The following is a 27152-nucleotide window of genomic DNA, read 5'->3' on the forward strand; positions in this document are numbered from 1 at the left end:
TTTTTTTTTCAGAACTTTCATATCAGTATTAGAAGTTTGATTTGAACCTCAGCATCTATTACCCTCTTAAGGGTAGAGCAGATTTGTTCCCAGAGTCTGAGGTCTAAGAATTGTTTGTTTTAGCTGTGGAGGAAGCGCTGAGTTATATTTAACTTGAGCATTTAGGAATGGAGTTGGACTAGACTTGTTAGGTTTGAATTTAACTCATTTTCATTGGACATTTTAGTTCTGCAAATAGTTATATATTGGTTAATTGAATGACATACCAGTAAGTATAACTAGTCATGTCAATGGTTCTTCACAATGTGTTAGTACCTTTTAATGTTAGGAAAGAGTATGTTTGTGTGTTTATTTGGGTTGTGTTGGGGTAGTACAGGAGTCAGACAGGCAGAATTTTCAACTCTGGCTCTTAGAGTCATTAATTTGTGATGACACTTTGGTTGGAAACTTAGTAATTTGGGTTGTAAACGTTTGTGCAAAATATAGACCAAAAGCTATAGGAGAGTTCAGAGCTAGTAAAGACACTGGCCTGCTCTTAAAGAACTTATGGATAGGGACAGGGGCACGTACAGATGAGTACACAAAAATCTATAAAAAATAGGATATATTCAGTATAGTGGGGGCACAGGGCAGATGAGAAATTCTGAATGGGAGAATTTGGGAGAAACTTGTTGATAAAGTGGGATTTGGAGGCTTTATCAAAATCTTGTTTTGGAAAGAGAGAAGCAGTGTTAATTTTGGCACAGAGGTAGAAAAGTGTAGGAAGTGTGGTATAGTTGAACGTAAGATATATTGGAAAACTGATGAGCAATCATGTTGGGCAAGTAGATAAGGGACCAGGTTGTAGAGGGTCTAAATATAAGGGTTATGGATTTTATTCTGTAAGCAGTAGGGAGTGATAGAGGATTGCTGAACAAGGTACTAACAAGATCAGAGCTTGAGGAGGTTAGCATAACTACCTTTTAAAAATAACACGTTTTCCATTTTGTCTGAAAGTTTCTACTATGTTAAGTTCCATGTGTGTAACGTTGATTTAACTAATACTAACATTTTCAGGTGTGTTAGTAAAGGAATTCCAAGGAACTCCTATAGATTATTGGAGTTGTTATTTAGGTTTAACCTTTTTTTAAAGAGCTGTGGAATGTTTGGGTAGACGGCATTGGTGAGAAACTGAGACCCAGACAGCTCAGTAACTTATTTAAGAGCATGCAACTCTTAGTGTCAGACCTGGGTCTAGCACCTAATCCTTCTGATGTTTAAAGGCATTGCTTTTTCTTTGCAATGCTCCCTCTACCGCATGTTACACTATACTGGTATTTAGCGAGGCACAAAGGAAGAATTCCGCCTCTTTTTTCCTCAAGAGTGTTTACATATGACCAAGTGACCAGGGGGGTTATATTGCCTCGCATTTTTATTTAAGTGCTTTGTTTATGAGTACAGATCATGCTGGAAGGGAGAGATCAAGCTTCAACATTTTTTAATCCAAAAGAGCACTTGTAAGAAGCTTCACCTTGCAGGAAGTAGGATTTTTTTTCTTTTATTGTGCTGTAAGTGAAAGCTTATAGCTCAAGTTAGTTTCTCATACAAAAATTTATATACACATTGTTATGTGACCCTAGTTGCTCTCTCTGTAATGTGAGGGCACACCTCATCCCTCCCCCCACCCCCCCCAATTTCCTGTGTTCACTTAACCAGCTCCTGTCCCTTTCTGCCTTCTCATCTTGCCTCCGGACAGGAGCTGCCCATTTAGTCTCATGTGTCTACTTGAACTAAGAAGCACACTCTTCATGAGTATTCTTTTATGTCTTATAGTCCAGTCTAATCTTTGTCTAAAGAGTTGGCTTCAGGAATGGTTTTAGTTCTGGGTAAACAGAGTCTGGGGGCCATGTCTTCCAGGGTTTCTCCAGTCTCCGTCAGACCATTAAGTCTGGTCTTTTTACTAGAATTTGAGTTTTGTACCCCACTTTTCTCCTGCTCTGTCAGGAACTCTCTGTTGTGTTCCCTGTCAGGGCAGTCGTTTCTGGTAGCTGGGCACCAGCTAATTCTTCTGGTCTCAGGGTGATGGAGTCTCTGGTTTATGTGGCCCTTTGTGTCTTTTGGGCTAATATTTTCCTTGTGTCCTTGCTGTTCTTCATCTTCCTTTGTTCCAGGTAGGTTGGGACCAATTGATACTTCTTAGATGGCCACTCGCTAGCTTTTAAAACCCCAGATGCCACTCACCAAAGTGGGATGCAGAACATTTTCTTAATAAACTTTGTTATGCCAGTTGACCTAGACGTCCCCTGAAACCATGGTCCCCAGACTCCCGCCCCTGCTACTCTGTTGAAGTGTTTGGTTGTATTCAGGAAACTTCTTAGCTTTTGGTTTAGTCCAGTTGTGCTTAATTTCCTATGTATTGTGTGTTGTCCTTCCCTTCATTTAAGATGATTCTTGTCTACTATCTAGTTAGTAAATACTCCTCTCCCTCCCTTCCCACCCTCAAAACCATCAAAGAATGTTTTCTTCTGTGTTTAAACCTTTTCTTGAGTTTTTATAATAGTGGTCTCATACAATATTGTCTTTTTGCAACTGACTAATTTCACTCAGCCTAATGCCTTCCAGATTCATCCATATTATGAGATGCTTTGCAGATTCATCATTGTTCTTTATCATTGCGTAGTATTCCATTGTGTGAACATACCATAATTTGTTTATCCATTCATATGTTGATGGGGACCTAGGTTGTTTCTATCTTTTTCTATTGTGAACGATGCTGCAGTGAACGTAGGTGTGCATATATCTATTCGTGTGACAGCTCTTTTTTCTCTAGGGTGTATACCAAGGAGTGGGATTGCTGGATCGTATGGTAAGGAAGTAGGTTTTGAACTAACTTAGAAGGATGGCTAAGCAGAGAAAAGGATGGAATGGAAATAGCAGTGCAAGCAAAGTGTCAGGGGTGGGCATAAATTGTTTTTTGGCACAGTAAGAGTATTTGTCATGCTGAAACAGAGAAAAAATCTTTTTCTTAGAATAATGAGAGAAGCACATTGTAACGTGGAGTATTGATAGACTATTATTTTTCTAACATAGGGAATGGTTAAAAAATGTTAGATTTTCTGTGAATAAATCTGTAAAGAATACTTTTTGGTCATTACTATACTTGATAGTGAGGGTCTACAAAGCTTTTCTGTAATCATCTTTTCGTCCCTGGTCTTTGGCATCATAAATGCATTTTGTGTGAAACCTGACATAGTAAAGAATAATTTCAGGTGTTTTGCAAACGTAAAAAAAAAAAGGTATGATGGTTGAAACTACAAGAGAGAATTAATTTGGAGTGTCTATAGTGAAATTTAAATGTTAAACCTGCAGTTAGCCTTGTGGTTTTAGGATCGGATTATTTCTATATCATGATACCCTTCTATTGGTTGATCAAAAAGATTAAGATCCTCTGTTCATAGTACCCAATAAGTTTTTTATGCTACTTTTTTCTTAAAAGTGACCCGAGTGCCATAATTCAACATTAAGACAATTATTTAACATGAACTATCATAACCATATTGTACCCATTGCCGTCAAGTCAGTTCCGACTCAAGCGACCCTATGAGACAGAGTAGAGTTGCTCCATAGGGTCTCCAGGGAGCGGCTGGTGAATTCAAAGCAGCCTAGCTCTTAACCATTGCTCCACTACGGCTCCATTGTAACCATACCAAAAAATCCATTGCTATCAAGTCAGTTTCGACTCATGGTGACCCTATAGGACAGAGTAGAACTGCCCCATAGAGTTTCCAAGGAGTGCCTGGTGGATTGGAACTGCCTACCTTTTTGGTTAGCAGCCGTAGCACTTAACCACTACGCCACCAGGGTTTCCATCATAAACACAGAACCTGTAAATCTACCTGAACTGTCATGGAATCAAAGGAGTTGGAAAGACTTTTGAAAAAATCTTTATTATTCATGAAATCCTTTGTTAGTATATTCTTGCTGCTTATACTCATGTGAAATTTGGTTATGTTTGAGTGTGCTTTGTCCGATGCCTTATGCAGAAATCTATCTCAGCATGCTGTAAAACCTGTTTTAAAAATAGGTATGAGCCATTTAGTGTCACTGAAGAGTTGTTGACACAATGGAAAAACTATTAAATGAATTTGCAGAGCAAATCTTTCCATTACTGGAGAAAGGTGTTTTTATTTCAGATAGACATAATTAAAGACATTTAGAATATTTTATGTACCTAGCTTACTGCTGTAGTTGATTTTAGAAATTTATTACTAAATGTAGATAGGTAAACTGAAGTATATAAAAAACTATTTGTCAGATCATTTTATTTTGAAACAGGCAATCTTTTCCTTACTTTCATTGAAGACTATTTTGAAAATCACTGTGACCATTTAAATATTTTCTAAATATATTAAATATCTCATATGTTTAATAGAGTGGGTGAATAAAAATCCTTTCATATTTTGTATATGAAATGTGTGTTATACTCTGGGGAGAGGATCTTTGTCTTAGTAGATAATCTAGAATTTTTGTCAATAAATACCATTAACCAAATGACAGAGAAATCAAATAACAAGAAAGGTTGCAAAGGCCTTTTTTGAGTCAGGAGGTAAAGTGAAAAATTTAGATATTCTCATATTTTTAGCATTTTTCATGCTTTGTATTTTTTGAGGGGGGAAAGGACTATAATCAGTTTGGAAAACATACCCAATTGTCTTGACAAACAAATATAATGAAAGTGTAAATGTCTAATGGATAGTCCCCTGGTGGAATCTATGGAGAAAACGTCTAGGATGAAGTATAGTTAAAAATTAATGAATCACCCCAGAGACCTCTAGGATGGAAAAACCGAAACAGGAGATTTTTTTAAAGTCAGTAAAGGAAAAGCTTCCCCAAAAAAACTTGGTGAGAGAAATGAAGGTAACTACACCTGATGGAGAAGCTTCAGTGGAGGTGAACTTTGAAATCTCTAAAAAAATCCTTGTGTGTATAGTTGAGAATTGACATTGCCCTCTTAAGGTAATCAGGTAGCTATTTATATTTAAATGTTAACAGAAGCTGATTACATGTATTCCTTCCCTAAACTATTTGTCACATTTAAAAAAAGGAAGTATAAATGCTTCCTAGTTCTTGGATTGGGGAACTTATTTTTTATATAAAAATTAATATTAAAAATAATTATAATTGATCATCTGCTGTGTGTCCTGGACTGCAGTAGGCATTTTGTGTATATAATTTTACTTATCTGTCATTAAAAAAAAAGCCATATAGCGAATGGGTGGTGGTGTTTTTGTTGTGTGCTATCAAGTGGATTTTGACACATAGCGACCCTATGGGAGAGAGTAGAACTGCCCCATAGGTTCTTCAAAGCTGTAACTTTAACCTAAGAAGCCCTGGTGGTGCACTTGGCTGCCAGTCAGAAAGTCGGCAGTTCAAACCCACCAGCTGCTCTGCGCGAGAAAGATGTGGCAGTCTGTTTCTGTAAAGATTTACAGCCTTGGAAACTGTATGGGGCAGTTCTGCTCTGTCCTGTAGGGTCACTGTGAGTCAGACTTATGGCAGTGGTTTTTTTTTTTTTTTAATCTTTACATAAGCGGATTGCTACATCTTTCTTCTGAGGAGTGGCAGGTGGATTAGAACTGCTGACCTTTTGGTTAGCAGCCCAGTGCTTTAACCACTGCACCACCATAGCTCCTTGGCAAATGGATTCCTATAAACCAAAAACCCCAAACCTGTTATGGTTGAGTCGATTCTGACTCCTAGTGATCCTGTGAGGTCCAGAGAGATTAAGTGATTTATTCAATATTGCACATAATAGAGCTAGTATTAGTTAAGTGCTATGGCTGCTAACCAAAGGTTGGCAGTTCAAATCCACCAGGCTCTCCTTGGAAACTCTACGGAGGAGTTCTACTCTGTCCTTTAGGGTTGCTGAGTCGGAATCGACTCAATGGCACTGGGTACTGGGTAGAGCTAGTGTTTGAATCCAAGTCTTTTGACTGTAATGCTGCTCTTTCCATTATGCCAGAATTTTTCTCAGAAATTTCAAAACAGTTTGCTTGAATTTCATCATCTAAAGTTGGAATTATTAATATCCTAGGAAAGGTATGGAAACCCTGGTGGTGTAGTGGTTAAGAGCTAGGGCTGCTAACCAAAAGGTCAGCAGTTTGAATCTACCAGGTGCTCCTTGGAAACTCTGTGGGGCAGTTCTACTCTTTGAGTTGGAATCAAGTCAACAGCAATGGGTTTGGTTTTTATTTTGGTCAGGAAAGGTAATAAAATAACCTGTTCTATAACATTATCAAGGAAACCCTGGTGACATAGTGGTTAAGAGTTTTTAGCTGCTAACCAAAAGGTCAGCAGCTCGAATCCAACAGGCAAGCCTCGGAAACCCTTTGGAGCAGTTCTACTCTGTCCCGTACGTAGGGTTGCTATGAATCAGAATCGACTCAATGGATTTTTTCGAACACTATCAAAAGTACAGACGTTACGTAAATTCCCCTTTAAATTTTTAGAGATTGATCATCTGAACATTTGAACTTGCTGATGATAATTTTCTTTATATGTGAATCCTCGTATGCTCAAGAAGCATATATGTTCGCAAGAATGGTATGTAAAGCCTCTGGTGTCTTGTTTTCCCTTGGCAAACCCCATAGTGGCAGTACTTCTGCAGTTGCAGATCTGTGTGTGCTCAGCAGGTGCTTTACTACCAGGATTTCCATGAGCGGCCTCCCGTGTGGCCTTGAATGATTGTGGTTTGTAATGACTTCTAGGGCCAGTATTGCATTTGAATTGGTTTTAGGCTCATCCTTAACACAGTACCAGAGGTGCCCTCTGTGCCAGTGTCATGTTATGACCAGTGAAGTATTTCAGAGTTAATTTCTCGGATTCTGTCTAGGGCTAAGGAATCATCAAATTTAGTATTCAGCACTGTTTTTGACAAACACAAGAAAGATGGTTATGAAATGGTTTGTGACAAATTTCTAAATATTAGTAAACTTTGATATCTGGGAAGCTCTTAATATTAATGATTCCTGTAAAATTAATTCTAATATTAGCTTGGTAAAAAAAAAAAAAATTTAGCATAAATTAGTTAGGCTTCTCCAGTTACTTGATTTTTGTTCAATTTTATGTGTACTGAATATCAGGGAAAAATTTGATGTGATTATAAATTTTGGCATCTTCGTTAAACAATCCTTTAGGAATAATAATTGATAGTAATTGTTCCTAGATAGAAAATACAGTAAAAACCGATGTATTACTGAGTGAATGAGTGGATTTCTAGTGCATGTGGTTTTCTACATGAAAAAACTTCCAGTATAAACTAGGAAATTCTGGAATTTATTTTAAAGTCTTGTTTTTTAAAACAACCTATTTTGTAAGAAAAGTCAAGTGTTATATTCGTGCAGAAAGAACCTTCTTTTATTATGGCAACTGATTTTTGTTTACTTAAGAGAACTTGTTACTAAAATAGTAATGAGGAAGAGTGTAATATAAGTATAGTCATACACCCCTTGCTCTGCAAGTAAGCAGAGTACTGTGTATGCATGTTGTTCAGTTTCCTTTTGGAAGGTGGAAGTAAAGTTGTTTGTATGCTTTTATTTCTTGTACAGCCTAAAATGACAAATGTGTGATTTCGGTGGAATAAATGGCGTCCAAAGTCACAGATGCTATAGTCTGGTATCAAAAGAAGGTAAGTTGATAGCCAAAGCTTTTAACTTTAAAGATGTTTTTATTCCAAAAATGCATATTTATTTTGTGCTATAGATTTATATCAAATATTAACTAAAATAATGACAAGATAAATTTTAGGATCTTTTGAATAGAAAGCTAAAATTATTTTTGTTTTCCTTGTGCTAACTTTACTTCTGAATAAATTAGAAAGGTAATGTTTAAAAATATATTCTATACTTTTTATTCTTACATTGTCAAAATAGCTAGATAAATCTCCAGGATTATGGATATAATTAGCATCTTGTAAAAGTATTAAAAATTTTCTTGCTTTAATTTCTGTTATAATTTTATAACTATATTACAGTTTTTCCTGTTTCTTATAAGTTGTAATTCAACAGCTCAAACTTCTCAGTAAAAAAGGAACTATTTATATTTTCCAAGCTGAAAATAAAAATGTTTATTTTGCTGTTTTAGGATTAGTTTTCATAACTACTTAACTAGCTATGTCATCCTATATATTTAAAAATAAACTTTAGCAATGTAATGTTTTCCTTTATTAAGTCCATAGAATAAATGTCTTTTTTTTTAAATACAGTAAATTCTTTACTTGGGAAGAGTGTTGTTTACATTCTCTAAAATGTATGTTGTTATATATAGTATCTTACATTTTTAGTGTGTGTAGTGAGTTACGTTTGTTTTCCCATTTTAAAACATTTTAATGCTTTACTCTTGAGGTCTCTGTTAACAAAATTAAATTATATATTTAAGGCTTTTTCTATGTGGGGGAAAACCAGACAGTTTTTAAATTTGGTCAGATTGGAAGTAAATGGTAATTGAAACATTTTAAAGGTTAGTCAAATCTAAGAATACAGTTGGTCTTTCCGTCTGTTATTTGTCTTCTGGGTAGAATATGTCACATACACACCATCACATTTTTCATAGAAAGTATTCAGTTGGATATTGTTGCTGACAATCCCATTAATTCCATCTTTTGTGGTTCTGTATTGTCATCTTTATTTTTTTAACTTATAATCAACTTAAAAACCAGTCTGCTTAGCTAAAGAAAGCTCTGAATTAAAAAAAAAAAAAAATTTTTTTTTTTCACGTAGATCTTTGAAAGTTTTTCTCTTTCTTGTTTTGTACTTTAAAGGAGTTAGTAATGGTTATTAAATGTTTTCTATATTGGCTTTTTATGTTAAACATTTCAAACTTCACTGAAGAGCATTTACAGAACATACTGGGTTAACTGACTTTTCTTGGGATAGGGGAGTGTTTGAAATATTGTACTCACATTCTCTTAGCATAGTGACCACCTCTCTTATCTGAGGGTCATTTACCTAGCACCTTTGGATATGCGCAACCAAAAAATTATCCTGAGCAGTCATAACTGATGTCACAAAACGTAGCAAATGTAATTCTATTTTTTATCTTAGAGGAGTTGCCAGAACCATTAACCAGATCTGATTTGCCCTGTATTTTGCTTTTATTTGGTTTTTTTTTAATAATTTAAAAGATTATTTAGGCTTGCAAAAAATAGCAGCCCCTAGCACTTAGTACTACTCTTTCTATTCTTACCCAGCCTTTTAGTTCTGTTCATCAGAGACAATCCTTAAATTATTTATAGTTCAGTGATTCTCATACCAAAGCTCTATCACCCCTCATCCTTTGTGGGGAGTTCGAGGGCAAAGGTTGGAAGTATGGGAGGTAAAGTTTGGGTTTTCATATTACTTTTGGGTAAATACTGGCATTGTGGGAAGGATTCAGGGGTACTAAATGTAATTCAGTGCTCTAAACCAGAGTTGGCAGACTTTTTCTGTAAAGGGCCAGATCGTAAATATTTAGGCTTTGAGGGTCATGAGGTCTGTGGAAGCTACTCAACTCAGTATTTCAAAGAAGTGACTTGCCCCAGGTCACTCAGATAGTTAACCTAGTTAACCGGGATTAAGCCTCAGCTTTCAACTCTGAAAACCTGTGGTGTTATTTACCTTTAAGATTGTCCTTGCTACATCAGTCAGGATTGTTTTGCAAGACAAATCCAACTCAAACTAGCTTTAGCAAAAGAAAGGAAATGTATTGGCTTTCACAGTTAAACCTTGGGAAGATGCATGGTGAAGCTTATCTCAGGGTTGACCAATTTCCAAGACCAGAGCACCATCAGATATGTCTGCCACTTTTTCTTTCCCTCTTTTCTAGAGTTGGCTACATGTTCCTACCACAAACAGCTTTCTCCATGTTGTAGAATTATGCCACGAGCTACCACCAGACTCCTTCCTGTTCTTTTAGCAGCATGAGAAGAAAGGATGTATAGATGGCTGTATAGATTTCATACCCAAATCTATTTCTGAACTTCTTCCTAGTTAGAAGAGACTCTATTTTGTTAGGAAATTCATTCTCCTCTACAGAGCCCTATGGCCAGGGAATATGTATCTGAAGTCCCAGCTGGAGTGATTCCTGATTAGTTTCAGTCAATCATGGGATTCTGTTTCCCTTGCCAGTGATTGACTTAGAAAGGGACTTGTATTCCAGTTCTGGCCAGTGAGGCATGAAAGGATTTAGGGATAAGTTTCCCATCTCTTAAAAAGAGACCCAATAATAGTAATAACAACTTACATACTGTTTATTATGTGCCAGGCATTTTAAAATTATAATTTAGTTTAAGTAGATAAATGAAATAGGGGATCTGTTTTCCCCTGATTCCTTCCCACAAATGCCATCTGTTTTCCTGTCTTTGCATATTGGTGGTGGAGGCCCTGCTGCCTGAAGCAGTTGTAGTCAGCTGGCTTCCATGAGGGGAGCTTGCTAACATGAGCATGGCAGAGTTGAAAGATGGAAAGAACTTGAGTTTTTCAGGACTTTTTGAGTCACAGAATTCATCAACACTGGAAATGTCTTACTCTGGCACTTGTTGTGTGAGGTACTAGATCCTCTTATTTTTTAAGTCATCTGAAGTTGCCTCTGGTTGGATATAGCACCAAAAACCAAACCCACTGCTGTCGAGTCGATTCCAACTCATAGCGACCCTATAGGACAGAGTAGAACTGCCCCATAGAGTTTCCAAGGAGCGCCTGGCGGATTTGAACTGCTGACCTTTTGGCTAGCAGCCATAGCACTTAATCACTATGCCACCAGGGATATAGTAGTAGATAGAAGATTAAGATCTACCAAAATAGAAATATTAAGCCATAGATAAATAAATGGGCTTATTACATTTTCTCTGTTTTTTTTCTTCTTGAACCATATTCTCATATGCACTATTAAATTTTAACATAATATTTAAGTACTGTGTTTTATAATATGGTGTGCTTGAAAGTGTACAGCGCTTGAAGTCAAGACCTGCATTTGTGACGTTTGCCACCTTGTAATTTCCAACATGTTACTTAAGTCTCTCTGAACCTCAGTTTCTTCTTCTGGAAACTGAGGCTAATAACGCTTTGCCTTTGTACCTCACCAAGGAGCCCTCATGGCGCAGCGGTTATACTACTTGGCTGCTAACTGAAAGGTCAGTGGTTTGAACTCAGCAGCTGTCCATAGGAGAAAGATGTGGTAGTCTGTTTCCAGAAAGATTTACAGCCTTGGAAACCCTGTGGGACAGTTGTTCTCTGTCCTGTAGGGCTGCTATGAGTTGAAATTGACTAGATGGCAGTGGGTTTGGGTTTTCTTTCTTTTTTTTTTTTAGGTTTTTATATACCTCACAGAGTTGTGAGGAAGTAAGTCATCCTTAAATATGATTTTTAAGAGTTTTTTTTTATAGCGGTTTATGAATTGTTTAATAAAAATAAGGATCTTACAACATAATAAGTGAGAAATTAAAGTGGTTTCCGATACCCAGCAACTTCCCTAATGACCATATCTGTGCTGCACGTACTCCTTCCATCTAAACAAAGAAGTAAGTATGTGACTAAGGCAGCCAGAGATGGTACGTTGGCCTCTTGGCCGCAGTGATTGGACCAGGTATATCCAGATAACCCAAGCTGTCCTTCCACAAACTTTTAAAAAATTGGAACTGGTGGAAAAGACTTTTGCTGGTGTAAGTGATGTAAGCCTGGAGCAGCCACAACATGGAGATGTTGTTACCACAACATGGAGAAAGTTGTGGATAAAAGAAGACAATCAGACAGCACCAGAGAGGGCCAGGAATGGGAAGAAACAAAACAAAAAACATCCCTGATCCCTGAATTCAGTCCACCCAGAAATTAGGTTCATTCTTGATTTTTCAGTGGTTTAGCCATGTCAGTATTACATTTCCCCTATTTTTTTTTAATTTTGCTGAAGCTAGTTTGAAATGAATTTTTTACATGCAAAGAGCGAGCTCTGACAAATGCATGGAGGCAGCGTATATACATATGTATGTGTATATATATGTATATGTGAGTGTGTGTGTGTATATATTTATGTATTTAATTTTTATTGAAGTACAGTATATATTCAGACAATTATATAGATTATAAGTGTTCAGTCTAAGGAATTTTTACAAACTGAACACTTGTGTATACCAAGACTCAGATCAAGAATGTTACCAGTTCTCCAAAAACCTTCATGCTTTCTTTCAATCACAACCCATCCGATTCCGCTCCCCCCCACCAAGGATAACTACTGTATGAGACGGTGTATCTCAGTGGTTAACAAGAACACAAGATTTTTTGGTTGGAAAACAAGAATTTGAATCCTTGTTCTTGAACGTCTGTATGATTTTGGACAAGTTATTTCTCTAAATTTTACTTTCTTCATATGTATAATAGAATTATAGTATCATCTTTTATATTTATTATATTAACTGACTTGATATATGGCAAGTGTTACCATTATACTCCACACAGAGTAAAACCAAAAACCAAACCCATTGCCATCGAGTCGATTCTGACTCACAGCAACCCTATAGGACAGAGTGGAATTTCCCTGTAGGGTTTCCAAGGCTGTAAATCTTTACGAAAGCAGACTGCCACTTCTTTCTACTGCAGAGTGGCTGGTGGTTTCCAACTGCCAGCCTCTTGGTTAACGGCCCAGTGCTTAACCACTTTGCCACCAGGGCTTCTGCACACAGAGTAAGGCTTTAATAAATAATAGCTATTTCTGTGTTTATTATTATTACTTTCCCAAACCTATCAGAGTACTTTATTTCATGGATTCTAAACATGGATTCTCTGGGTATCTCACAGCAGTGGGTTTGGTTTGTGCTAGTATCTCACTTATTTCACAGAAATCATAGAAATGTAGAGAGGGAAACCAAGTTGGAATTGATTCCAACTCTTAACGACCCTATAGTACAGAGTAGAGCTGCCCTATACGGTTTCCAAGGAGTGGCTGGTGGATTTGAACTGCTGAGCTCTTAACCACTGCACCACCAGGGCTCCAGAGCAGGAAAGGTACCTTAGAAATTAACCTTTCAAGATCTTTATTTTGGGAGTCCTGGGTGGTACTATACTACTAGCCAAAAGGTTGGCAGTTGAAACCCACCCAGGTGGACCTTGGAAGACAGGCCTAGTCATCTACTGCTGAAAGGCCACAGCCTTGAAAACCCTTTGGAGCAGTTCTACTTTGCACAGTAGGGTTGCCATGAGTTGGAATTGACTTGATGGCAACTAACAGTAACAACAGCAACAGATCTTTATTTTACAGATGAAACTGAGACACTAAGAGATAAGGTTGTTTTTTTTTTTTTTACCTAGTTTAGAGATCTTGTCAACTGTACCAGGAGTCATAGAATTTCACTTTTTGAACTAGCAGTACCTTTGCTTAATAGCGATGGCAGATTCAACTCCCATGGGTAGAGAAAATGGAAAAATAGAAAAAAATACGTTGCATCATTCCCTAGCAATAGCCTTCTGGGCTGCTGTACAAGTAATATTTATAAATGCCAAGGGGATCTATATGCAGTACTCCTGAGTATAAAAGTACTAAATTCTCAAAAAAATCAGTAGAAAATTCTTTATTTTTAAGGCTTTTGAAAGATCTTTTTTATCACGTTCAGGCACTAAGATTACATGAACACCCAAATGCCTAGTATTTATTATATATTTGTCCTCTTTAGAAGTTGAGTATTTGGTAATAGGTTGTTTTTGTTTTGCAAATACTTTGGTATGTCAGAACTAGGAACTTCTACATAGTACGTAACTACTTTGAAATACTGTATTTATTTGTTTATTGACTTCCTTATTTAGGTAAATGAAATAGTTACTCCATTAAAAGGAAATACTCATTTGCCTGCAGTAGTACGTAACTTCTTTGAAATACTACATTTACTCATTTGTTTATTGACTTCTTTATTTGTGTAAATGGAATAGATATTCCATTAAAAGGAAACATTAATTTGCCTATAGCAGTTGCCAGATATGATGCCTAAAAATTAAAGTTTTTGTTTACACAGGTATAAGGAGATCCAAGAAGCAAAGTTATTTGAACAGAGATGAAGTTTATTTAATGAATAAAGCTACTTATACTTACTGGGATTTGGGAAGAAAAATATTTTATGACATACAAGAAAACTAGGCTGTAACCTTTTTCATTCTCTGATGAATAAGTTTAAAATAGAGATGTTAGTCAAGGATATAATCTTGCCAGTTATATTCCAGATACCTTGTAGTCAGTTTATATTTAACCATGGTAACGAACATAGTGGTGAAATAAGTTGTTAGGTTGCCACTGGCAGCCTAAAATTAGGCAAACGTACCACCTCTGAAAGACCTGAGAATGTCTAAAACACTGTTGTTATTAACCTGCGCTATGTTTATAGTTCTACACAGAATGACATTTATAAATGCTGTTTAACAGGGTAACTTAGAAGCTAAATTGCTCTTTGTCGAATGGCCCATAGAGTTTATTCAAATGAAAGCTGTTAATTCAATACCAAGGATTGATTCACAGAGAAGAACATGCTGGACAAAGGTATTTAAAAAAAGAAAAACAGTTACTGTCGAGTTGACTCTGACTGATGGCAACCCCCTGCGTGTCAGAGTGGACTGGTACTCCACAGGGTTTTCAAGGCTGTGACCTTTCAGAAACATCACCAGGCCTTTCTTCTGAGACACCTCTGAGTGGGTTTAAACCAACAGCCTATTGGTTAGTAGCTGAGCACTTAACCATTTGTACCACCAGGGAGAAAGGTATATAACCTAAAATGTTTTCCACCCAAACTTTTGCCCAGAATTAATATCCTTATTACATTTTAATTGGCCGTTTAAAAATGAAATCTTGCTCTAGTTTGCTTTCTGTTTTGGGTGTCTTGTGCCCACTGCCTGTGATGGGGTTAGAATTACATAAAGAGTTCTGGTTTACCTGGTTTATGCAAAAGGAGACTGCTGCATAGCTCTAAACAGGTAAAAGTATAGAAAGAGCAAGTTAGTAAGGTGGCCTTATTTAATTTTTCTAGAGCTTTGGGGAATCAAATAAGTTCTTTAGTTCTGCAGTCTCAAAATGATAGGCCAAAACTCAAAACCAAACCTATTGCCTTGGAGTCCATTCCAACTCGTAGCTACCCTATAGGACAGAGTAGAACTGCCCCATAGGGTTTCCAAGGATGGGCTGGTGGATTCAAACAGCTGAACTTTTGGTCATCAGCTGAGTTCTTAACCACTATGCCATCAGGGCTTCAAAATGATAGTCAGCAGTATATATTTTAAATTATTGCTTGTTTGTTCAGTGTGACACTTTGGCATGTAGCTTGTTTTTATTGACTGGTAGAAAACTAGAGGCAAATGATAACTAGGTGTAGCTTCATTACATTGACTTCATATAGGAAAAATTCAATACATTTAGTTTTACCAATGCTGGTTGACATTTAAGATTAAAGGCTTTTTATTAGCAAGACTTTCTCCCTCATTACATTGACTTCATATAGGGAAAACTCAATACGTTTAGTTGTACAGTACTGGTTGACTTGTAAGATTAAAGATTTTTATTACCAAGACTTTCTCCCTCTCTAAAAAAAATAATGAGCTGGTAGAATTTGCAACCATATACATTTAAGTACATTTATGGTGGGCCTACTATGTATAAGGTACTGAGTACTTATCTTCAGGCAACTCTGCATCACGGAGGAGCCAAAATGTAAACAAATAACCATAGTACTTATGGTAAGTGTTGTAGTAGAATCATCTTTAAAGCGCTATGGGAACTCACATGAAGTTCCCTCCAAATTTGTTCCTCCAGTCATCATTCTCTTATTGCTATTATCTTCTAAATATTTTTCACATCCTCCCTGATCTCCTTTCATTGCTCCTTCATTCTGGTTCCAGTGAAAATCTTTTCTTCTCGTAACCACCACAGTGACTTATCGTAAACAAAATTTGACCTTGTTACTTACCTGTTAAGGAGATCCGGTGGCACAGTGGTTAAGCGCGCAGCGGTTAAGCACACAGCTCTTAACCGAAAGGTCAGCAGTTTGAACCCACTAGTCTTCTGTAGAGATTATAGCCTTGGAAACCCTATGGGGCAGTTCTACTCTGTCCTTTAGTGTCGCCGTGAGTCGGAATTGACTCAGCGACACTTAACTATTATTACAAGTAAATATTTGATCTCTTCCTCTGCATAGTTTTTCTTGATCCTGCCAAGTGAAGATTAAATATACAACTTCTCTCACCCTACCTTTGGTCATCTTTAATAGCAGTTCTGGATCCCCTTGGACCCTTGCAATTACAGCAAACCTTTTCTTGATGACAGTAGTTCAGACTCCTTAGATTCTGATTCTGGGAAATCTCTACTAAGCACCGAGGAGCAATTTATCTCAACTTCTTCCCATTTTAATATTACCCTGTGTAGGTAAGGGAGCCCTGCTGGTGTAGTGGTTAAGAGCTCAGCTGCTAACCAGGAGGTCAGCAGTTCAAACCCACCAGCTGCTCCTTGGAAACCCTATGGTGCAGTTCTACTCTGTCCTATAGGGTTGCTCTGAGTCAGAAGTGACTCAACAGCACCTAACAACAACACCAATATGTGGGTACGTGGAAGGAAGCCAAACAAGTTAATGTATTTGATTTTGAATAATTCAGATCTGCTTCATGGTCTCGTTTTTTATCTCAGATGATTGCATGAGCATCAATAATATTCTATGTATTTTTAAAAATGCAGTGGTATTTAAATAGCCCAGATAAGTTCAATTTAAATTGCTTTAAAAATATGATAAGCTTTTTGTGCTATTTATATTAAACTGTTAGAAATATGTAAACAAGGAAGGTACGGTAGTCTTGACTCACGTACACATGGCTTAGTCAGAGTTATGTTTTGGAATAATAAACCAGAGTGTATCCTATGATGAATACTAAAAAAATTTAAGTAATGCATATATATTCATTCCTTGCCTCATTTAGCAGTATGAAGGAAAAGGAAGCATTAGGAACTCACGGAGATGACACAATAGCTAATGCTTATTGAGCTCTTATGTGCCTGTAGTGTGGTTAGCTCAATAGGTATTAGCACATTTAATCCTTATACTAACCCTGTGGTTATTGATGTTAACTATTTTACATACTTTTAGGGATGAGTGAGTTTGACTCACTAAGAATTTTGTATATTTTCATTTGCTTTCTTAACAGACCCTGACAGCTTCCTGGCTGACAAGGCAGCCCATGGAGTGTCAACAGAGGCAGAAGTAGTGATGATTAGGGGTTAAATGCCACCCTTCACAGTTACCCTTAGTGATGAGAGCCAAGGCAGAGGAGCATAGGGTAGCTTATATATAAGGATGTGAATAGTATTAGTGAGTAAAGGTTCCAGCTGTGGAGCCTGTCTGGATTTAAATTCCTGTATTCTGCCACTTACTGTTTAAATTTGTACAACCTCAGTTTTCACAACTCTAACACAGGGATAGCAGTAATATCAACTTTGTGGTATTGTGAGGATTATGTGATTTAATACATAAAAAGTGTTTGGCACATGATAAATAATAGATGCTATTTATTATTATTATTATTGTTGTTATTATTAAACTACCTCAACTTGCAAAGGAGTAGAACCCAGAGACCCTAGTATTTTTCAATTCTAGGGTTTGGACTTTTCCTCCAATGTTGGGGGGCCCACTCAGTCCATGCAGTAGTGGTCTTGAACTTATTTTAGAGTGTTGCCCTGATAGCTCTCCTGTTGTCATCTTGGGTAACTTAAAATTTTTTTTTAAATAAATATTACCCCGTAGCAACACTTTTTTACTTTCAAGTTACCCATAATTTTTATACATATTATTTCTCAAACAAAACTCCTGATCCAAACATTGTTATCACATGATTCACTGAGCGGAAGAATTGGGGTGACATCTCTAAAAAGTGATAATTTTCTTAAGAAATCTCTTTGCACTGTAATAAACAAGAAAAGCCAGAAAGGTCAAAGAAATTTGATTGACATCATAGAGTTAATATGTGGAATTTACTGTGATTTAAATCCAGGAATTTAGTTCTGTGCCCTCATCACACTTAAGTAATAAATAGCTTTGAAAATACTTTCTACTCTATAATGGTTGAAATCATGTTTATCAAAAAATCCAAATAATTGTTAAAATTTATGATGTTTAATTTTCATAGCTGTAACATTTGGGAAGTAATGTTATGGGTTTGTTAAATGGAACTTTAGTATTTACCCTAAGTATCTTTGAGTTTCTGTTTGATTGCTAAAGTAAGGTACATTTATTTTCATATGACTGTTAAAAGTAACAATTCATGACCCAAGATTAGGTTAAATAGAGAACAGAAGTTAAATTATCTTTGCCAAGAGGTTTTTTTGGGAAAGGTTATTAATCAAGCAATACCTTTATTAATAAATCCATTGAGAACATACTGTCATGTACCAGCAAATTGGAAAATAAACAGCCTTCATAAATTATGCAGGGTGGTATTGGTTTGCTAACAGCGATGTTCTCATTACAGTTGGGCCAGGAAAAAAGGCCACTGTGTTCTGCTTCTACTTTTCAGTACACGTGTAAACTGTGCAGACAACAGACAGCCAAGACTTGAGAAGGAAAGGCAAACCAGGTCTGTGTTGGGCCCCTAAGCAGCAGAAGTTCTAGAAACTTTTCTCTAGAGCTCTGTTGTTAATTTTATTTGGCTATATTAGCCATCCATCTGTCTGTTTCTTCTGTTCATCTTCATTTGGAATGGAGAAAGGGTGCAGTTGCCTCAGTTTGAGTCACATGTCTAGTTTTTTATCATTCAGCTATGGCCAGGGAGAGGTCAGGGTTCGATTGTATGACATGACCCCAGAAGCCCCTCCTCAGAGTATAGCAGGATTTCAGTCCTTAATGCTTGGTGATTTATTTACTGATTTCACTTAAGCCTCCCTGAGAGATGGGCATCGAATCAACTACATGCTTGCTTTTTAATTCTTAAATGGAAGATTTACTTATTAAAGATAGGGTTTGGCACTTGCGGGGGTTTGAGGGATCTCTGAAATCATACTATATCTAAAAATGCTTACTAGCTGTGAAGTTTAACATTTTTGAGGACTGAAGGAGAGCAGAGGGAAGAAGTCAGTAGAGACAGTCAGGGGCTTCTTAATCCTCTAATATAGCCAACCCTTGCTGGTTGCTACAGAGGCCAAAAGAGCTGATGATGGCCTTCTCTCGTGGGTTTCTTCCAGAACTTGGAGTTCTCCCAGTTCTACCAGGAGCTCTTTGCCAGGCTCCCTCCCTTCCTGTGTGAACCAGTTGAATTCCTTCCTTCGCCACCTAACATAATATAACATCTTCCTTCTGCCATAAGAGTCCTGTATGGAACATTGTTGTTTTCTTGGATTATTGGAGTATTTTAGCATTTTAGTTCTTATAATCCATTTTTTTATGCTATACTAGGATTGGAGCCCTGGTGGCACTGTGGATAATAGTTCAGCTGCTAACCAAAAGGTCAGCAGTTCAAATCCACCAGTTTCTCCTTGGAAACCTTGTGGGGCAGTTCTACTCTGTCCTGTAGGGTTGCTATGAGTTGGAATCGACTCAAAGGCAATGGGTTTGGTTTTTGATTTTTGGTATACTAGGACTGATTGAATGATTGATGAATCAATCTATTTATCTGCCCTTTTGTAGTAACAAAGTTTCTGACAGTTTTGTTATTAAAATATGACTTCCTAGCTGAAAGTTTCTGTTGTGTATCTCATAGGAAAAACCTCATTTGTTTTCATAATGAGACTTCATTAAATTGATTTTGAGCAGTGGTGATTGTGACTATACAGTTCTGTTGCATAAATGTGCCATAATTTATTTGTTAAACTATTCCCCTCTTTACAAATAACATTTAGTCTTTGAACTGATATTTCTTTCATAGCTTTATAGATAGAGATTTCTGAATAAATAAGAGTAACATTTTCAGGCTTTTGTAACATCAGTCCCTGTTTACGGTAACCAGTCTCCCTTCTCAGCTACAATCCCATCCCCTATGCATATACCCTCCTTGTCCCTTTCAAGATCTAGCTCCCAGGGATTCTAGGCCACTTTTTCCCACTACATGAAAACTGTCTTCCCCTTTCTTGGGCTCCAACACCCCATGCCTGGCTGTTCTCCACGTGAATATCCTCTTCACCTTACTTGGGCTTTGACATCCTATGCTGGGTCACATCCACATGTGGTCACCACCCTACTCTGTTCAGGCTCTGATTTCTTATGCCATGCTGCCTGTACCCCACAAGGTCCCCCTCCACACCCCACTTGGGCTGATATTCTACACCTGGTTACGCTCTTGTGTGGACATCATCTTGGCTTACCCCACTGTGGTTCAGGCACCCTGCTCAGGGCCCTCATGTCTGTGTCTCATTCTTTAGGACTGAATTGTTCAAGAGAGGGAAGTGGGGGAAAGAGGAAAGGAAGCTGTATTTTTTTTTTTAATTGTACTTTACATGGAGGGTTACAGAACAAACTAGCTTCTCATTAAACAATACACATATTATTTTGTGACGTTGGTTACCACCCCACAACATGTCAATACTCTCCCTTCTCAACCTTGGGTTTTCTGTTACCAGCTTTCCTGTCTCCTCTTGACTTCTAGTCCTTGGGTTGGTGTGCCCCTTTAGTCTTGTTTTGTTCTATGGACCCATCTAATCTCTGGCTGAAGGGCAAACCCCAGGAGTCACTTCACTACTGAGCTAAAAGGGTGTCCGGGGGCCATATTCTCAGGGTTTCTCCAGTTCTGTCAGTAAGTCTGGTCTTTTTTTGTGAGTTCTGTATTTTTCTCCAGCTCTGTCCGGAGCCCTCCACTGTAATCCCCATCAAAGCAGTCAGTGATGGCAGCCAGGCACCATCCAGCCATGCCGGACTTAGTCTGGTGGAGGCTGCAGTGGTTGTGGTCCACAGTCCCCTGGACCAGTCTCTCCCCCGTGTCCCTGGTTTTCTTCATTTTCCCTTGCTCCCAATGGGGTGAGACCAGTGAAGTATCTTAGATGACCCCTTATAAGCTTTGAAGACCTCACATGGAAGCTATACGGTTTTTAAGATAAACCTGGTGATCTTGCAAAGTGCATAGCATCATGCCTGGCTTATTGTTGGTTTTTAGTGAATTGGTGGGGGAGGGCAGGGATTTGAATACTCAGTTCTTCCACTCCCGATCCTGGAATCTTGAGCCTTGGTGGTAAAACAAAAAACACACACTGTTTCTAATACCAGCTGAGCTGAGTCTGCTCTTCCTGATATCCCTAATCACTTTAGTTGATACTTTATTCTGTCTGAGTGGTTTTCTTACCTTCTTTATTGTCCTTTATTTCCCCAAATTCCTCAGCTTCCAAATCTCAGCTGTTGACTTTGCTACGAACATGTTTAACTGCCTAATCACCTCAATTTTTCCCCAGATTTTATCTCTCCTTACTTTACCTTCTGTCTTGAAACTTTTCTCTCATTTAGCTTTTATTATACTTTATTGTTTCAGTTCTCTTCCTACCTACCTGACCAATTATTCTAAGTTTCCTTACCTGACTGCTTCCGTTCCTCACCACTTGAATATTTATCCTTCTTAGTATTTTATTCGTGGTCTTCTTAAGTTATTCTGTTTCCTTAGATGATCACATTGACTTCCAAATACCTTGTTAATCTGCTGAGTTCCAAATTTCGTACCTTCCCAATACTTGTCAATGCTAGCCATAATTCCTGCTTTTATTGCATATCATGGTTAATGGTACCGGTGCTACCCCAGGTACTTAAGCCAGAAATTGGCATCCTTGTCTCTTTTCAGTACCTCCATATCCAGTTAGTTTCCTATTGTACATTCTCCCTCCTTTTCAGACCATCTCTTACTGATGTACAGAACAATAATGCTTATTTCATTCTGCCGTGAATTATGACTAGCTTTTTTAATGTTTTTCTTAGCATTTGCAACTTCTTAGAGGCAGATCCCTGCTATACTCATCTTTTTGTTGAATTAAAGAATTCTCTTCAAGAATTTTTCTTGGAGGCAGAGCCAACAATGCAGTATAGACAGAAGCACCATGCTGAACCTCTACAGCAAAGACCCGAAAAGCTAAGCAAAATAGATACAAACGTCAGTCCTGAAACCCTAAGCATCAAATGAAGGCGTAAAACACTCAACCAAGCACCAAATGAGATAAGAAATGGACAAAGAACAGAAAACGAGGAGAGCTACAGAGTGGAGGTACCCTGCCAGCTAATGCAGCATGAACTTGCCATCTTGGACCTCAGCCACCAAGAAAGGCAAACAGGAAGTATGGGAAGGCAATTTCATAGAGCTCCTAACAGAAGACAGAGCACCCGTTGCACATATCACATCATCTCCCTTCCCTCCTGCCTGTCTGCACCAGGTGCTGCACCCCCAAGCAGCACAGGTGTGATCACAAGAACCTGCCCTGCACTGCCCCCTGCCTCCGGTCCCGCTCTGTCAGCCCCAGTACATGCCACAAATGACCCATTCCCACCCCTCCCCTCCACTGGACCTGCCCTGCTGCGCCATAGCTGAGTCACTGGCCCTGACCACCTAGACAAGGTGGTGAGAAGTATTGTGCCCACAGACGACCAAGCAACAAAACAAGCCCAGCCTACCTGCCCAGACAGAACCAAATAAAACAAAAAAGCAGGATAAAACAAACAAATCTAAAGTCAGTAAATGAAGAAAATAATTCCTGAATGTGCCAAAGACAGCAGACAATATCAAAACATAAAAAAACAGGACAGGATTGCTCCAGAAAGCATCCAATATAAAACACCAGGTGACCTTCCAGTAGAAGAAAAAGCACTGGAACTACCAGATAGGGAATTCATAACTCTACTATTTAGGACTCTTCAAAAGATGAAGGAAAATGGAGGCAAAAATAAGGAAAAAATAGACAAAATCATGGAAAAGACAGACAAAGCAATGGAAGAATTCCGGAAAATAATACAAGAACAAAATGTCAAAATAAATAACTAGAAATCATACAAAACTGCAATTAGAAATCCAAAAGTAAACAAGATTTCAGAAATGCACAGTTGAGTGCAATAGAAGGTTTTAGGAGTAAATTTGAAACAATGGAAGACAGGATCAGTGAAATTGAAAACAAATCCTTGGATGCCACTTTGAGGAAAAGTCAGAGAAAAAGAATGAAGAAAAATGAAGAAACGCTAAGAATGATATGGGATGCAATCAAAAGCAAAGATTTGCTGGCAGAAAATTTCCCTAATATCACAAACAATGAAAAGCTGACCATCCAAGAAGCTCAGTGAACCCATATAGGATAGACCCCAAAAGAAAAACAGCAAGACATATCATAATCACACTTGCTAAAACCAAAGACAAAGAGAATCCTGAGAGCAGCTCAAGAAAAATGAAAATTCACATAAAAAGGGAAAACAGTAAGACTAAGCTCTGATTACTTGGCAGAAACCATGAAGGCAAGAAGGCAATGGGATAACATATATAACACCTTGAAGGAAAAAAATTGCCAACCAAGAATAATATATCCTGCAAAACTCTCACTCATATGTGACGGTGAAATTTGGACATTTTCAGATAAACAAAAAGGAATATGTAAAATCCAAACCAAACTTATAAGAATTATTAAAGGAAGTCCTTCAGTTAGAGAACCAAAACCACCAGACAACAACCTGAATCTAGCACGTAAGACAACATCAGCCAGATACCAACGTAGGTAGTGAACTCTCAAGGATAAAGCAAAACTGAAAGATTTATATCAGGAAACCACAGAGGTCAGTCTGTAAATAATAACATTAGAACAATAAAAGAGGGAATAAGTGGTATAGGTATAGAACTTTCAAATGGAGGGGAAATCAAGGCAATATCAAGTAATAAAAGGCTGGTTTAAATTTAGGAAGATAGGGGTAAATTTCAAGGTAACTGCAAAGAAAGTTTACTTTCTCATGAAAATAAAGAAGGAAAACAAAGTCTCAGTAAATGGAAAATCTACAGAAACGAAAGAAACGGAAAAAAAAAAAAACAGACAAAAGGAATTCAGCACAGGAGAGTAAGAGGAACAAAGAAAACTTCTGCACCACAAAAGCAAAAACAATAAAAGCACTATGGAATAACAGCAATAAACTCACACCTGTCAATGATCGCACTGAACGTAAATGGCTTAAATGCACCCGTAGACAAAGAGTGGCAGAATGGATTAACAAAGCAGGGTCCATCAATATGCTGTCTACAAGAGACACACCTTAGAAGCAAAGAGATAACTGTATTAAAAATCAAAGGATGGAAAAAACATCAAGCAAACAGCAACCAAAAAAGAGCAGAAGTGGCAGTACTCATCTCAGATAAAATAGACTTTAAAACAAAATCCACCATAAATGGCAAGGAAGGATATTATATAATGATTAGAGGGACAATGCACCATGAGGCCATAACCATAATATCTATGCATCCAATGACAGGGCTCCAAAATACATGAAACAAACTCTAAAAGCACTGGAAAAAGAAATTGACAGGTCCACAATATTAGTAGGAGACTTCAACACAGTACTCTCGGTAAAAGACAAGACATGTAGAACAAAACTCAGCAAAGATACAGAAGATCTAAAGGCCACAATGAGCCAGCTTGACCTCACAGACATATATAGAACACCACTCTACCCAACAGCAGCAGAGTACACATTCTTTTCCATTGCACATGGAATGTTTTCCAGAATAGACCACATCTTAGGCCACAAAGCAACCCTCTCAACAAAATCCAAAATGTTGAGTTAATACAAAACATCTTCTCTGATCACAACCCCAAGAATGTAGAAATTAGTAACAGGAAGAGCAAGGAAAAAATCAAACACATGGAAACTGAATAACACCCTGCTTAAAAATCATCAAGTAATAGAAGAAATCAAAGATAGAATGAAAAAATTCCTAGAATCAAACGTGAATGAAAACACATCATGCCATAACCTTTGGGACACAACAAAGGCAGTGCTCTGAGGTCAATTTATAGCAGTAGATGCAGACATCAAAAAAGAAGAAAGGGACAAAATCAAAATATTAGCTACACAAAAGAAGCCCACAGCCACCAGAAGAAAGGAAATAATAAGGATCAGAGTAGAAATAAATGAAATAGAGAATAGAAAAACTAGAGAAAGAATCAACAAAACTGAAAGTTGGTTTTTGAAACAATCAACAGAATTGACAAACCATTGGCCAAACTGACTAAAGAAAAACGAGAAAACACAGAAAACCCAAATAATAAATGAAGTAGGGGACATTACAAGAGACCCAACTGAAACAAAAAGGATTATCACAGAGTGCTATGAGAAACTATACTGTAATGAATTTGAAAACCTAGAGGCAACGACAAATTTCTAGAAACACACTACCTACCTAAACTAACACAAACTGAAGTCAAAAATCTGAACAAGCCCATAACAACAAAGGAGAATGAAAAGGTAATAAAAAAAAAGTCCCAACAAAAAAAAGCCCTGGCCTGGAAAATTCTACCAAACATTCTGAGAAGAGTTTGCACCGATACTACTCAAGCTGTTTCAAAATATAGAAAAAGAAGGGATATTTCCAAATTCATCCTACAAAGCCAGCTTAAACCTGATACAAAACCAGGCAAAGACACAACAAAAAAAGAAAATTACAGACAAACATTTCTCATGAATATAAATGTAAAAGTTCTCAAAATTCTAGCCAATAGAATTCATCATATCAAAAAAAAAAATACACCATGACCAAGTGGGATTCATACCAGGTATGCAAGAATGGTTCAACATTAGGAAATCAATCAACGTAATCTACCACATAAATAAAATTATCACATGATCATCTTATTCAACGCAGAAAAGGCATTCAGCAAAGTCCAACACCCATTCCTGATAAAAACTAAATAAAATAAGTATAGAAGGGAAATTCCTCAACGTAATAAAGGGCATCTATACAAAACCAGGAAACCCTGGTGTAGTGGTTAAGTGCTACAGCTGCTAACCAAAGTGTCGGCAGTTCAGATCCGCCAGGTGCTTCTTGGAAACTCTATGGGGCAGTTCTACTCTGTCCTTTAGGGTCACTGTGAGTCGGAATTGACTCGACGGCACTGGGTTTGGTTTTTTTGATACAAAACCAACAGCCAACATCATCCTTAATGGAGAGAGGCTGAAAATAGTCCCCTTGAGAACAAGAACAAGACAAAGATGCCCTTTATCATCACTCCTATTTAACATTTTGCTGGAAGTCCTAGGCAGAGCATTAAGGCAAGAAAAAGAAGTAAAGGGCATCTAAATTGGTAAGGAAGAAGTAAAACTGTCCCTATTTGTAGATGATGTGATACTATACGTAGAGAAACCAAAAGACTCACAAGAAAAACTACTGGAGCTAATAGATTCAGCAGAGTAGCAAGATACAAGACAAACATATAAAAATCAGTTGGATTCCTGTACATAAATAAAGAGAATAACGAAAAAGAAATCAGGAAAACAATATCATTTATAAACCTCCCCCCCAAAAAAAAAATAGCCTTAGGAATAAATCTACCAGAGATGTAAAAGATCTGCACAATGGAAACTACAAAACACTACTGCAAGAAACCAAACAAAACCTACACAAATGGAAAAACATACCATGCTCATGGATAGGTAGACTCAACATTGTGAAAATGTCAATTCTGCCCAAAACCCGTTGCCGTCGAGTTGATCCCGACTCATAGCGACCCTATAGGACAGAGTAGAACTGTCCCATAGAGTTTCCAAGGAGCACTTGGCGGACTCAAACTGCCGACCCTCTGATTAGCAGCTGTAGCACTTAAGCACTACACCACCAGGGTTTCCAATATTCTGCCCAAAGCAATCTACAAATACAGTGCAATCCCGATCCAAATACCAATAGCCTTTAACGAAATAGAAAAACTAATCATTAACTTTACATGGAAAGGGAAGAGGCCCTGGATAAATAAAGCACCATTGAAGAAGAAGAATAAAGTATGAGAGCTTGCAATACTTGACCCTAGAACTTACTGTACAGCTATGATATTCAAAACAGCCTGGTATTGGTACTACAGACACATTGACCGGTGGAACAGAATTGAGAATGCAGATGTAAATCCATCCACCTGCAGTCACCTGAGCTTCAACAAAGGCCCAGAGTCCACCAAGTGGGGAAAAGACAGTCTTTGTAACAAATGGCGCTGGC

General features: G+C 37.6%; 2 protein-coding genes across 4 annotated transcripts in view; both read left to right on the forward strand.

The window, feature by feature from the left end:
- Positions 1-25699, forward strand: part of RSBN1L (round spermatid basic protein 1 like) — a 133434-nt gene extending 107735 nt beyond the window's left edge. Inside the window, exons 9-10 of the transcript XR_010322665.1 lie at positions 7587-7666; positions 14416-25699. The gene's annotated coding sequence lies outside the window, so the exon portion shown is untranslated. The remainder of the gene's footprint in view (positions 1-7586; positions 7667-14415) is intronic.
- The window catches only part of PHTF2 (putative homeodomain transcription factor 2), a 125068-nt gene that overhangs the window by 18978 nt on the left and 78938 nt on the right, over positions 1-27152 (forward strand). For all 3 annotated transcript variants that reach the window (XM_003406995.3, XM_064289910.1, XM_064289911.1), the window contains exon 2: positions 7587-7666. In XM_003406995.3, the coding sequence (XP_003407043.1) occupies positions 7622-7666 (45 nt within the window). In that variant the 5' untranslated portion in view covers positions 7587-7621. The remainder of the gene's footprint in view (positions 1-7586; positions 7667-27152) is intronic.

The sequence above is a fragment of the Loxodonta africana genome, chromosome 8 (assembly GCF_030014295.1).
Source record: "Loxodonta africana isolate mLoxAfr1 chromosome 8, mLoxAfr1.hap2, whole genome shotgun sequence".
In the NCBI taxonomy this organism is placed as follows: domain Eukaryota; kingdom Metazoa; phylum Chordata; class Mammalia; order Proboscidea; family Elephantidae; genus Loxodonta; species Loxodonta africana.